This window comes from Pelmatolapia mariae, linkage group LG4 (genome assembly GCF_036321145.2).
Source record: "Pelmatolapia mariae isolate MD_Pm_ZW linkage group LG4, Pm_UMD_F_2, whole genome shotgun sequence".
In the NCBI taxonomy this organism is placed as follows: Eukaryota; Metazoa; Chordata; class Actinopteri; order Cichliformes; family Cichlidae; genus Pelmatolapia; species Pelmatolapia mariae.
Window position 1 is genome coordinate 7,320,835 of NC_086230.1, and position 12,094 is coordinate 7,332,928.

The 12,094-nt window shown below is 38.1% G+C and overlaps 1 protein-coding gene across 3 annotated transcripts in view; it reads right to left on the reverse strand.

Moving 5' to 3' along the window:
• Positions 1-5,945: 5,945 nt before the first annotated feature.
• Positions 5,946-12,094, reverse strand: part of LOC134625891 (histone acetyltransferase KAT7-like) — a 44,869-nt gene continuing 38,720 nt past the window's right edge. For all 3 annotated transcript variants that reach the window (XM_063471246.1, XM_063471247.1, XM_063471245.1), the window contains exons 14-15: positions 10,634-10,740; positions 5,946-10,503 (exon numbers count right to left, since the gene is read on the reverse strand). In XM_063471246.1, coding sequence (XP_063327316.1) covers positions 10,405-10,503; positions 10,634-10,740 — 206 coding nt within the window. In that variant the 3' untranslated portion in view covers positions 5,946-10,404. The remainder of the gene's footprint in view (positions 10,504-10,633; positions 10,741-12,094) is intronic.

Consider the following 12,094-nt stretch of genomic DNA (forward strand, 5'->3'; position numbering starts at 1 on the left):
AATAGAGCACCTTTGTGATGTGGCGAAGCAGGATATTCACATTATGGATGTGCAGCTAACAAATGTCAGAAACTGTGTGATGCTGTCATGTGAGTATGGACCAAAATCTCTTTTCAGCCCCTTATTGAATCAGGGAGTCCAACCCGGTACTAGTAAGGTGTACCTACTGAAGTGGCTGACTGAATTTTGTGCTTTCTTTAGGGTAAATAAAGACATTTCCTTCAAATGTTGATACAAATCGATGCATCAAAATTGACCAAAATTCAGGAAATGAAATGTCTGATACTCATAGGTTCCTGGGAGAAGTCTTTCAGATCCCTCACATGTAAACACTTCTGGTCATGTGTCTCAAGTATGAAATCTGCCTGGTGTGCTGAACTCCTGTCCCAAAGGAAAACTCAAATTTTGCTCCATCTTTCACTCTCCTCACTGAGTCTTGAATGAAGAGCATGTGTAATAGTTATTTTTTCCCAAAAGGAAGTGAGCACTCGTTAACTGTTACTGAGAGATGAATCAGTTATGCCACATAAATAAATAAATATGTGCAAAATTGTTTACGTGGGTGTAGCTACTTGTGTTACTCATTAAAAGACATAGAGGTGGAGACTTTGAGTCACAGATTGATCAAATGGATACTAATAGCAGAATAATTGTAAATTTGTTGGTGTTAACAACGTTTTTTCAAAGAGTTCTGGTGAGCTGAAGAATCCTGTATTGAAAATGAAAGAAAATTGAAGTCATAGGACATTCAGAGCAAAACCAGTTGAATTTTACCCAGCGGGTGGGTCCTAACCCACATGTGGGGCTGATGCGCAATTGTGTGTTTGTCACAGATCAAGTCAAAAGATGGATTCTCGTCAGAAGCTGCACTGATCATGATTATAAATCCATCATAATACTGTGGCACTCACCCGCTGAGTCACACAAACAAATCATGAATACATCAAGCCCCGAAAATCAAATTGCACTGGGACAAGGCGACACGAACCATAAAGAGGACACAAAACATGATTATGACCTGGTTCAAGTTTGACGGCGGGGAAATATAACCGTGTCAGTTGGAGTTGTGATTTGGTTTGGCGTCTTGTGCTCAGCCTGTAAAATAAAGACATATCCTGTCTTTTCCTTCGCTCGCCCCATTTTTCTTCCTTTGGGTTATCGAGCTGACAATTCAAAGGCACACTGGAGTGTCATACATGGCTTTGCCACATTTTACCATAAACGTGTGGGGTAAATGAAACAGAAGCTAACAAATCAGCACACCCATCCTTCACAGTTTGGGTCAGTTGGTTTTAGATTAGATGAAGTTTACTCACAGTCAACAGCACATGAGTCAGACAGAGGGGTGGGAAAAAAAATCTGGCCTGCAGGATGTGTTCGGTTTAATACGAGGCTGCTGGAGGAAGTGGGGAGGAGCGAGCACAGTGCGTTTATAAGAGCAAGCACGGACCTTGCCTCAAGACCAGAGCACAAAGTGCAGAAACATAACCACGCGTGGAGGGGTTGAATTCTGTTGGCTTCTGTATGCGTCCGAATCAGGGAGGCTCTTCTTGACTATTTGCAGCCACTTCTATATTTTATTATTGTTGTTATTACTTTGGCATCCTTAGGTAGCCATGGAGACTCTGAAGTTTGTAGTAGTGCTGCTGGTGGTCGTGTTGGTGCAGGTTTGCAGCGCGCTGGGGACTCCGCTCTCCGGGGAAGAAAACGACGGAGAGATGTGGACGGTGGAGGACTGGCAGGTACAATCCCCACCCCGACCCCTCAAAAGAAAAAAACAAAAAAAGGGAGAGGAAGAGAGACGTAGATTTGAGGGTTGTATCCCCATATTACAGAGCTTTATTACTTTGTAAAAGACACTTTCTTATCAGAATCAAGTCTAAATTTAAATTTTGTTTAAGCTGTATAAATATTGCAAAACAAACTTCTCTCTCTTTCTCTTTCTCTGCAGTTTCTTTGACTAACTTGCTTTTCAGCACCACGGACAGAGACCAAAAGTGAAACAGAGGCTGGAGGATCATCGCCTTATTTGTTAGAGCTAAACCGCCAAAAATCATCAGCAGCCGATATTAAAAATAGCTCTGCTAATAGTTCTCTGTCTAATGTGCCTGTAGCTACAAATCCTCAGAGAAATGTATATATGACAAACTGAGCATGTCCGCTAAACTGGTAATTAGATGGTAAATGGGCTCGTTCTCTTATAACGCTTTTCCGAGCACTTAAAATGCTTCATACAACATGCTTCTCAACCCCCCCCCCCCCCCCCCCCCCACACACACACACACATTCTCTTGCCCCAAGGATGCTTTGGCCATGCACTGCGGCAGCCAGAGATCGAACTACCAGCCTCCCGATCAATACCTGACCTGGTCTATTACCTCGTAAACATGCTAATTTCCTTTATTCATATATTTAACTTAAAGCCAAAAGCTGAAGTACAGACAGTGAATTGTGTTCAGTGACGTCAGACGTGTCACGGGATCACGCAAAGCGAATTTTATGTGTGAGCGTCACCGCTGGAATAGTTTAAAAACGAGGAGAACTCGTCCAGGGCAGAGACGTGTTCGTGATGACTGCAAACTTTAGACTTTTGGAAATAAACTCACGCGTTATGCTGTGCTTTATACGTGAGTGTGGCGAGCCTCAGTGTTCTGTTGTTGTGTGTGCAATTTTCTGTAATCTGGCTGTTTGGGACACATCTGCAGATCCGCCGAATCACATGCCTCCAAAATAAGAAAATCTGCGGTGGTTTATTTGCGATTTGATGCATAAAAATGAAGGCCTAGCCGGCACAGATGGCGTGTTTATTACCATATTTAACAGCTGGAGTCTCAGCTAATGTCTCTGTTTCTGTGGCAAAACATTTCAAAGCCATGTTCACAAGCAATTCTTATAGCTAAGATGTGTCATTTGGAAACATTTTAAAAGTCTTAAAAGTAGATGGTATTACAGGGGAACAGAGGGTTATGAAGTCCCCAGGACCACAAATAGTGTTTTTGTGTGTTTGGTGTGGTATATCTATAGTATGTGGTGACCTTTAGTCCAGATGCTGGTGAAGAATTTTGTAACCAACTTTTATGAGACACAGAGAAAAAGTGTATGCAGTGCTTAATACTCTCATTTCTGCTTATTTCCACAAGCTGACTAGATCCTAACCTGCATAGTCACTGCTCAGTTTTCAAACCCTGGACAGAACTTTTAGCAACTGACAGCAAGTACTGGATTATTTGTTTCAGCAATAACTTATTGTACTATATGTACATGCACGTGTGTGTGTGTGTGTGTGTGTGTGTGTGTGTGTGTGTGTGTGTGTGTGTGTGTAAGCAGGGTTACCCAGTGGAGAGAGGAATAACCATTCGTCTGGCAGATCTCATCAAGCGGTCCAAAGCTCAGCAGTTCCACGGTCTGATGGGAAGAAGCTCAGGTGAGCAAATAAACAAGCACATAATTGTACTTCATGGGCAGTTTAGAGTTGATGATGTGCTCCACAATCATTTCTGCTTCCTGTAATATCTGAGACTTTTTTTTTTTATCTCTTGCTTGTTTCAGGTGTATCCCACGCTGTGAGACTGGGCAGGAAAAGTGAGTAGGAGAGATTAGAGTTCAACTTTTCTTTATTGTTTTATTTTGGTAGCGAGCCTAAAAATCTTTGTGTTCTTCTTTCTCTGTGTCTTGTTTTGTTTTTACAGGAAATAAAGGGGAGATGTTTGTTGGACTCATGGGCAGAAGGAGTTTAGGAGGAGGTAAATGTCCGGCTACATCTACTTCTATTTGTATATAATATGTTTGCTTTGCATAACTCTTTAGATAGAAAAGTGACTCTGTTATCATGTTTTAATCTGCCATTATAAAAAGTGATTTTCAAGCTTGATTATAATCAAATCAAAATGTTCATTCTAATATTTGTTTTTGCTGTTTTCTTTTTGTTTTACAGACATGGAAGAAGAATTTAAATCTGACTCTTACTGAAGATAAAAAAAGAAAAGAGAATCACTCATAAACCAAACTCCATTTCAGTTATAATGTCTTATTCAGTCATCCGTTGTTGACCAACAGGACACTGAGTATGATGCACTTTGACCGACACGGTCCAAACACCTGTTACAATGAACTGAAATAAATGCTTTTAAAAATCGCTAACTTCACTCCCGTCGATCTCTGATGAACTGCACTGCTGTACGTTGTAACTGATGATATCTTGCCACATTTAAACTTAATGCATATGTAAGTCTCATGTCTTTTCAAAGGGTTCGCTCAGTTTGTGCTGGATTAATTAAAGATGATTTCATTAGCTAAGTGTGCTTCCTTTCTCTGTCATGCATTACTTGCAGAATATCATTCTCTCGTGTTCAAGTATAATGACACCCCTAATGGTCCACTAATTCTTAATTTATGTTTTAATAATTAGAAATAAGCAAAAAAGATGTTTGGTGTTAATTGTTATTACCTATTGTTATTTAAACTCACTAAAATAAAAGTGGAATAGAAACCCTGAGTATACGACAGCATTTTTAAATGTATTTACAGGGAACCACACTAATATTCAGCTCTGCTTTAGGCTACATTTGCTTATCTAATAAGTAAATAAGTAAATTAATTCATTAATTAATAAATATTTAGAATTTGCAACCGAAATAAACATTTGGTAACAGATGATTTATTTAAAACACTGACAGGCACATTCTTTTCCCCTGCATTGGCCCTCTGTAAAGATATTAAAATGAATAAAACACATGTTACATCTTTGCATCTAACTAACATGAAAGTGTGACCAGGAAAAAGAGTAAGCAAATCAAAGATCAAAGGTCTCCTATCATCTCCCTCATGTGTGGAATTAGCAAGTGTTACAACTCTTAGTCAGTTCTGCTCTTCAAACATTTTGGAGCACCACAGAGATCTGTTCTTGATCCAGTGCTATTTATTTAATATAATAATAATGACATTGTTATTCCAAACCAACATTTTATGTTCAACCTTCTTTTTAACTGATGATACAATAATATATGCTAGAAAGATGCCTGCAGGCCCTGACTTATCTTAATCTCCTCAATCTCTCTTTGGCAGCTCAAAATTAGCATTAACTAATCAGAAGTTTTCATTTCATTTCATTTTCCAGCTGTAATATTATTGTGCAGTCAGTCTCCATATCTGTCCTGGCCTATGAAGAGATTCAGTACTTTCATGCTGCCCAAACAGTACTCCATCACTTAAACCCCTGTATATCATCATGCTTCTTTGATCTCTGAAGGAAAAGGTTGGATGGATTCCCTTAAACAATTAACAGCCATTGTGTGGTATTCATTTGTAAAGCCTCCAAACCACACATCTCTCATTTAAGTGTTGTAACAACAATTAACAATATATTGACATTTTAATTTCAGATTATCTCCATTGAAACCACTTACTTGGGTAGAACTGGTTTCAGCAGCATGCACTATTCAAACAGAATAAACTTCAAAATTCAGCTCAAACCACAGACCTACATTCTCTTTGTAGCTCTTTAAGTTTTATAATCTGATGTTTGTAGGATTTTTGCAATGTTTTTTTTTTTAAATTAATTGTATTTTGTGTAGTTATTTTTTTTGTTATTTTTGTCTGCCAATTGTGTTCTTGTGGATGTGGGATATCTTGATTTTCAGTCTCCAGCATGGATAAAACTTGATCATCTTCTTCAAAGCCAGTGACGACATGACCACAGTACTGGCAGGATTTATTTAGTCAGATTAGACATACAGTAGATATTTGCTATTGCTGAAATGCCCAATTTAAGCTATCAGTGACATTGCATATTTGCATATTATTTAAATAGGCACGACACATAGAAATATTCTTTTGTCTATTAGTTCCTTATTAGCTGAGCAAACTGACCAAGCCTAAACAATCCTTAAACCTTTAAGGATGCTCTGTTAGGGGACACAGTCAACACATGAGGCGAAATCTCTCAGTTTGTTTCACCATTTGTCTTTATTGAAGAGGAAGGCAAAGAGGAGAAGCAGGTACAAAAGCACAACTGAGCTACATAGCAATGTCACGCTACTTTTGTGTCACTTCTTTGTGTGAGTAGTTTAAATAGGTAGCACTACAACAACAGCTTTCTGGTGACCTATGAAAGGCGAAGGAATGCATCTTTGTTTCTCCAGGTAATCGTGATAGCATATGGGTGCGTTAGTAACCAGCAAAATGCTCTAAAACTGTCCATCTATAGCTACCATTGGCACCAGGGGGAGGAATGAAAAGGTGATTGGAAAATAGACACAAGCACAACAACGTCATGACAGGTTTCTTGAAAACAAGAACACTACACACATGGGTAAATTTGATTTTTTTTTCTAAAGTTCAAAACACTCCAGTTATTTACAGTTTTAATGGGCTGTTTTCAGCATTATAATTAGGTCCATTAGGTCCTGCTCAGGTAAGAAGGAAAAGAGTACACTCTTTATGATGGGATTTTTTCTTGTAAGACTCTTAAATATCAGCATAATGGAGGCCTTAAAAAAGGAACCCATCCTCTATAATATTTTCTCTGACACCAAAGATGACTGGTAAGCCTTTTGCTTACCAGTCATCTCAGCCAAAAAAAGACCTCAAGAGCCCAAGTATCCCAATCATGTATGGAACATTGTAGCCAGGAGTGTGTTTGAGGATGCTTTTTATTCATTGTAAATTCATTGAAAGGCAAAAAAAAAAAAAAAGAAAAAAGAAAAAAGAGAGAAAAAGGTAAGTAAGCGCACTTTAATGTTAATGCACATTAGTTAAAAAAAAACAACAACAACCTACCAACAAGTAAATTCAGCCAGCAGCACATTTGTGAGTGATTTATTGAGAGCTGATGCTAAAAGGATAAATGGAGTTTCTGTTAGCACTGTTGCCCTGTGCTGTGCTGTACGACCCAATGATGACAGTGCATTTAACCACATTAACCACCGGATAACAGAAATATGTATTAATATGTAAAATGCAGATAACCCGTACACAGAAATGATCAGTATATAAAACAAGAAAAAAAAGACATTGACTTTTTTTTTAAACTAATGAACTTTAAAGGCAACAGTTGTTTCAACACAAGAAGAAATGTAACTTTAAGCTGCAGTCGGGAAAAGAAAATGGCTCAAATGTGACACAAAAGCTACAGAAAAAAGATAATGGTTGATTCAATGTGACATTGTTGGCAACACACCTCTAATTTCACAGCCAACTGCTGTCTAAACTTATGCACAATGTTTCTGATGGATTGTTAGGATGTATGTGAATCCTCTGTTGGACCAAGCAGATGTTTAGTCTGAACAAAAAGTGAATTTCTTGTTTTAAAGTCGGTTATTTGCTCGAGCCAGAATGGCGATTTCCCAGTTTCCAGTCTAAGATAAGCTAACTGCCTGCAGCTTCATATTTATCGAACAGACGCGCGAGAGATATCAATCACAGATCAATGTTCACAAATCCATATTTGATAATAACAGCCAGCTACTCCTTTACCAAAACATTAAATGCTGATTAAAATTCATCAACATGTTGATCCAGATCAATAAATGTAGAGATTGTCAATAGAATTAAAATAATATTTTAATCAATCATATAGAACAAATTTCAAAAATTAAAAGTGCTGCCAACCATGCTTATTGAGCTTACACAACAAGGCTGCCCTTTTCTAACAGCTCACAGCATCAACTATGGTGGTAATAAGTAGTGACAATGTGCAAAGTGACATGTTTTGATTCAATCACGTCACTTTTGATAACATGGAATAAACCTCTGAAATGTAAATGACTTCCGTCATCGCCTTTGTTGGTGGGGAAAATGCTCTGGATTGTTCTTCCTGTACTTTCCAAGAGCTTGTAGACACATTCAAAAGCACGTACAATTTTATTTAGATTTTTAAAAATATTTGATTCACAAGGAAATCATTTTCCTAGAAAGGAGAGATTCCTCTACGCTTGTTTATGCTCTATGTAGTTAATGTGGTTTTTTTTAAGAATATAAATAGGCTATTTAAAAAAAATCTATTAAAAAAAACCAAAACACTTGCTGGGCAGTAACATCTACATTATTTTCACGTTAATACACACACAAAAACTAAAAAACAACAACAAAAAACCCCAAACAAAACAAAAACAGAAGCTTAATGCGCCGTTTTAGCTTTTTATACAGTGGTAAAACCTCAGAGGTAGAAAAAGTATGAAAATCATTGAGAACTTTAACAAAACCAAACAAAGCACACAAGAGCTCCCAAACTCTATAAACTGCTAAAAAATGAAACTGCAGACACAACTGAGAGAAAAGTCTTAAAACATGGGTGACAAAAACAAACGGAAAACACATAAACACACATCGTGGGTAGGTTCCTCCTTGGTGACGGTACAAACGTGGCCCAGTGGCAGCTATAGCTTTTTGCTAACCAAGAGATGGATGAGACGGGGTTAAATGCTGGACACAATGTGAGGGTTTGATGCATGAGAAGAGAAGCTCTGTTACTGATCGGCTCTGGGTTCAAACAGCCACAAGGCCACAAGGTAAAGCACCTGACCTAAAACCATGTTAGCTTTTCAATACTATATCTAGTTGATAAAATGCATTAAGTTAAGTTAGATCAAATCACTTTTCACTACTTTTCACCTGTGTATGTGTCAAATATGTGAACACTAATTTACACAGTGTTGTTTATTCACTGTGGTTTGATACTTTTGGACATTTTTTTTCTTTAGATTTCATCACTCGTCCCAGAGGAATGATCAACCTTATTTCTTCTCCAGTTTGTTTGAAAACTCTCCATTTAATCATGTGGATGGCAGTATTACATGCAAGCCCAGACATGGTCCTGTTTAATCACAACCAGCTGGTCTGTGTCTGCAAAAACACGTTTACATGAGTCAAAGTGTTGCAGACCTGCATTTTGTCTGAATGACAGACTGAAATGCACTGCAGATTTGATACCACATGCCGCTGATTGGATTAGCAAGCGGGCCTGGTGCGCCGTGCTAATTAAGTGTCTGGGAGAAGGTGCGCTAACGATGCACGATTACCTTCACTTTGCAGACAACAAATGAGGTCAAGAAGGTATCAGCGGCCATGCTACGTATACACACGTCAAAAGAACCTAAAGATGAATAGTGGCTGTGGTCAGTGTACAATAAAACCTGTCTGTTCTATTGTGTAAAATGTATAACTGCATTTGTGAAAATGTTAAAGAATTACATAAAACTCAAAGCCCATTTCATCAGAACAATCAAACATTCAATATTGTATTGAATAACATTCTCATGTTATCCCCCACTTTTAAAAAAGAATTTATAGCAAAAGCTAATCAAAAGCTAATTAGCTAAACTCAGCATCAATCGTTTATAACTAGCTAGTTAGCTTATAAAATACTGTTTAATCAAGAAATATTCATCAGTTTTATTGAATATCTGTGTTATTTTTGCAATTTTTTCCCAAAATGGCCATTTTCAGGAAAGTCTTAACCAGCTAACTTTAGTAGGGGTTTTTGCTAGCTTATAAAATACTATACAGGGGAGTGTAGCTATTTTGGCTGCCATGAGAGAAGGGTTGCTCTACATCCTGAACAGGGAAATAAATATTTAAAATTGTGACTGAATATCATTCCTATTTTCCACCATATTATTTTTTAAATGCCCACTTTTGGCCCAAACAAACCAGCTAACTTTAAGCAGCAGTTGTTACTAGCTTTAGCATAGAACATGTAATTCGCAAAAAATGAAAAGACAGCGACAACCCCGGTGTTGCTTTGTCGTAAAAATGTCTACCCCTATCAAAAGAGTAATAAAACAAGATTTGAATCATTAATTATTAATTAATTATTTAATTTTATAGCATCCCGCCACACATAAAGCAAATTTATATTTCTTTTTTATAAATGTGTTAAGTACTGTATGTTGTATGTTAGGACCTGTTCTGTAATCTGTCTTTATTTCACTGCTTATTGCTCGAGATACATCTAAATGTAGTTTTCCTGCTCACAGAAATTAAACATTGCTTTTCATTAGCCCTCTTCCTTTACATATTTTATTTATGTAGCTTTCCTTTCAGAAGGACGTCCTTCCTGATCGCTTGCTATTAAAAACCTGGCAACTCAGGGTTTTTACTAACACACAGTTAAGTGTCTGAGAAGTCATTCCCAGACTCATATGGATGTTCCTTATTTTTCTAATTCAAATTTTAGGGAAATGTCCAAACAACTCTTTTAACAGGAATCCTACCTGTGGACTAATGTTGTGGTTACTTGAACCCAGAGTAGCAACTGTCCGTGTCTGTGACTGTGCTGTAGCTGCTGAAAGCGTTTCGTACGATAGTGAGTGAGGGTTTAGACTCAGCGTCTGTGAGCATGCCAGTGTACAGAGGAGGATCTGTGCGTGACTGTGTGTTTTTGGAGTGTGTGTAATGGTAGCTCCTCTACGTCCCTTTGGGTGGGGTCCATTTTAAGGCTGTGGGGTCAATGGTCTTGCTGTTACCACGTTTGGTCTCCTTGGCCTTCCAGTCATCAATAAGGTCCTTTAAAGGAAGAAGAAAAAACCCCGCAAAGGAACCCTGGTTATTAGAATCATAAACAACAACCAGCTGCTAATTGGGAGAGAGTGGCTATTCTACTAAACAGAGACAACAGCATGGCTGTGTTTCATACCTGTCTCTTTAAAACCAGGTGCTTCCCCTTCCAATATTTAAGCATCTGGAGGGACTGCAGTGTGCTGACTATATCCACCGGGTTCACTGCAGTCTCCTGGCTGATCTCTGTGAACATAAAAGTGAGAGAAAACTTAGAAGGATGAATCATCAGCAGCTTTCAAATAATTTCCCTGCATTCATTACTCCCATGAAAAACATCTTTAAAAAATTCATATTTAAAAGTTTTTTTTCATTAAAATATTCCCTTCAAGTCTTCAGAAAGCTCAGATGTAACTTTACTATCTGTGGCACAGGGACACACAGAGCAGCAGAATGGGGTGACTGAGAAGAGTCACTGTCATCACTCTTTGTGAGCTGGAAACATTTTCCTAAATTCAAAATAACAAGAAGACATTCTGAGTTCAAAAGAAAAAATACAAATAAAAGAGGACAAAAAGATGCTCAGAAGTGAAGGAACAGAGTGTTATTACTGAACCATTCACTGTTTAGTCACATTCTTCTTTATTCCGTGTGTCAAACAGATTGCACTGAAGGACACTCGCAGTGAAGTTGTCATTTATGAAAAGTAACTCCTATAAAATACTGGCGGTGTCAGTGCTTCCAACCTCCAATTAGATACACCTATGGTAGCTAGCATTTTCAAAATCCTACATGACGTCCTTCTCAACTTTTTGCATTGACAAGATTTTTATAAAAACTTGACCTCTGACCCCTGACCTTGAGGCTGAGGTCACTGAGATTCAACCCCGTCTGAGATTTTTAGGGATACACCTAAGATATCGAACATCACCTCGTTACCGCATTCACAAACTTGGGTGTCAGTGAATAGAAAACCCCATCAGCCTGTTACAGCAGAGGGGTAAAAACTAAACACAATATTGGATATTGAAGTGAAATTATTTAAAACTTTAGAATACATAACGTGATCATTGTAGTGCTGTTAAATGATGATGTCAATCCCATCAAATGCAAAGGATGCATAAGCACCATGAAACAATACAAATGTAAGCTAGTAAACAGAGGTGTGAATAACTTCAAATATTCCAAAATCCTCCATATGTTCTATAAAGAAGGAAATACAAGCATCATATGAGCTGGACTACAACATGAAAACAAGGAAAATGAATGTGTCGTGTGTCTGAGGCCGGTGTCACTTAAAGCACTGCTGTGCCTTAATGCCTTACAAAGATGTGACTGTGTGGCTGCACCGTTTGTTTTTAATCACAGAAGCAGAAACGAGCAGCACAAACAAAAGTGATGCACCATGGGAGCAGGGTGTTCCTCGCTTCCTCTGAGTCACCGGTTCTTTGGCAGAAAACCACAGGGGAAGCCTCATGTGTGCCCGTCTTCATTTATCACTAGTACATTGACTCAATATGGCTGCTCTCTGACCCATTCACAAAAGTGGCTACGCTTGAATGCGTGCATACACATATACACACATATACACACATATACA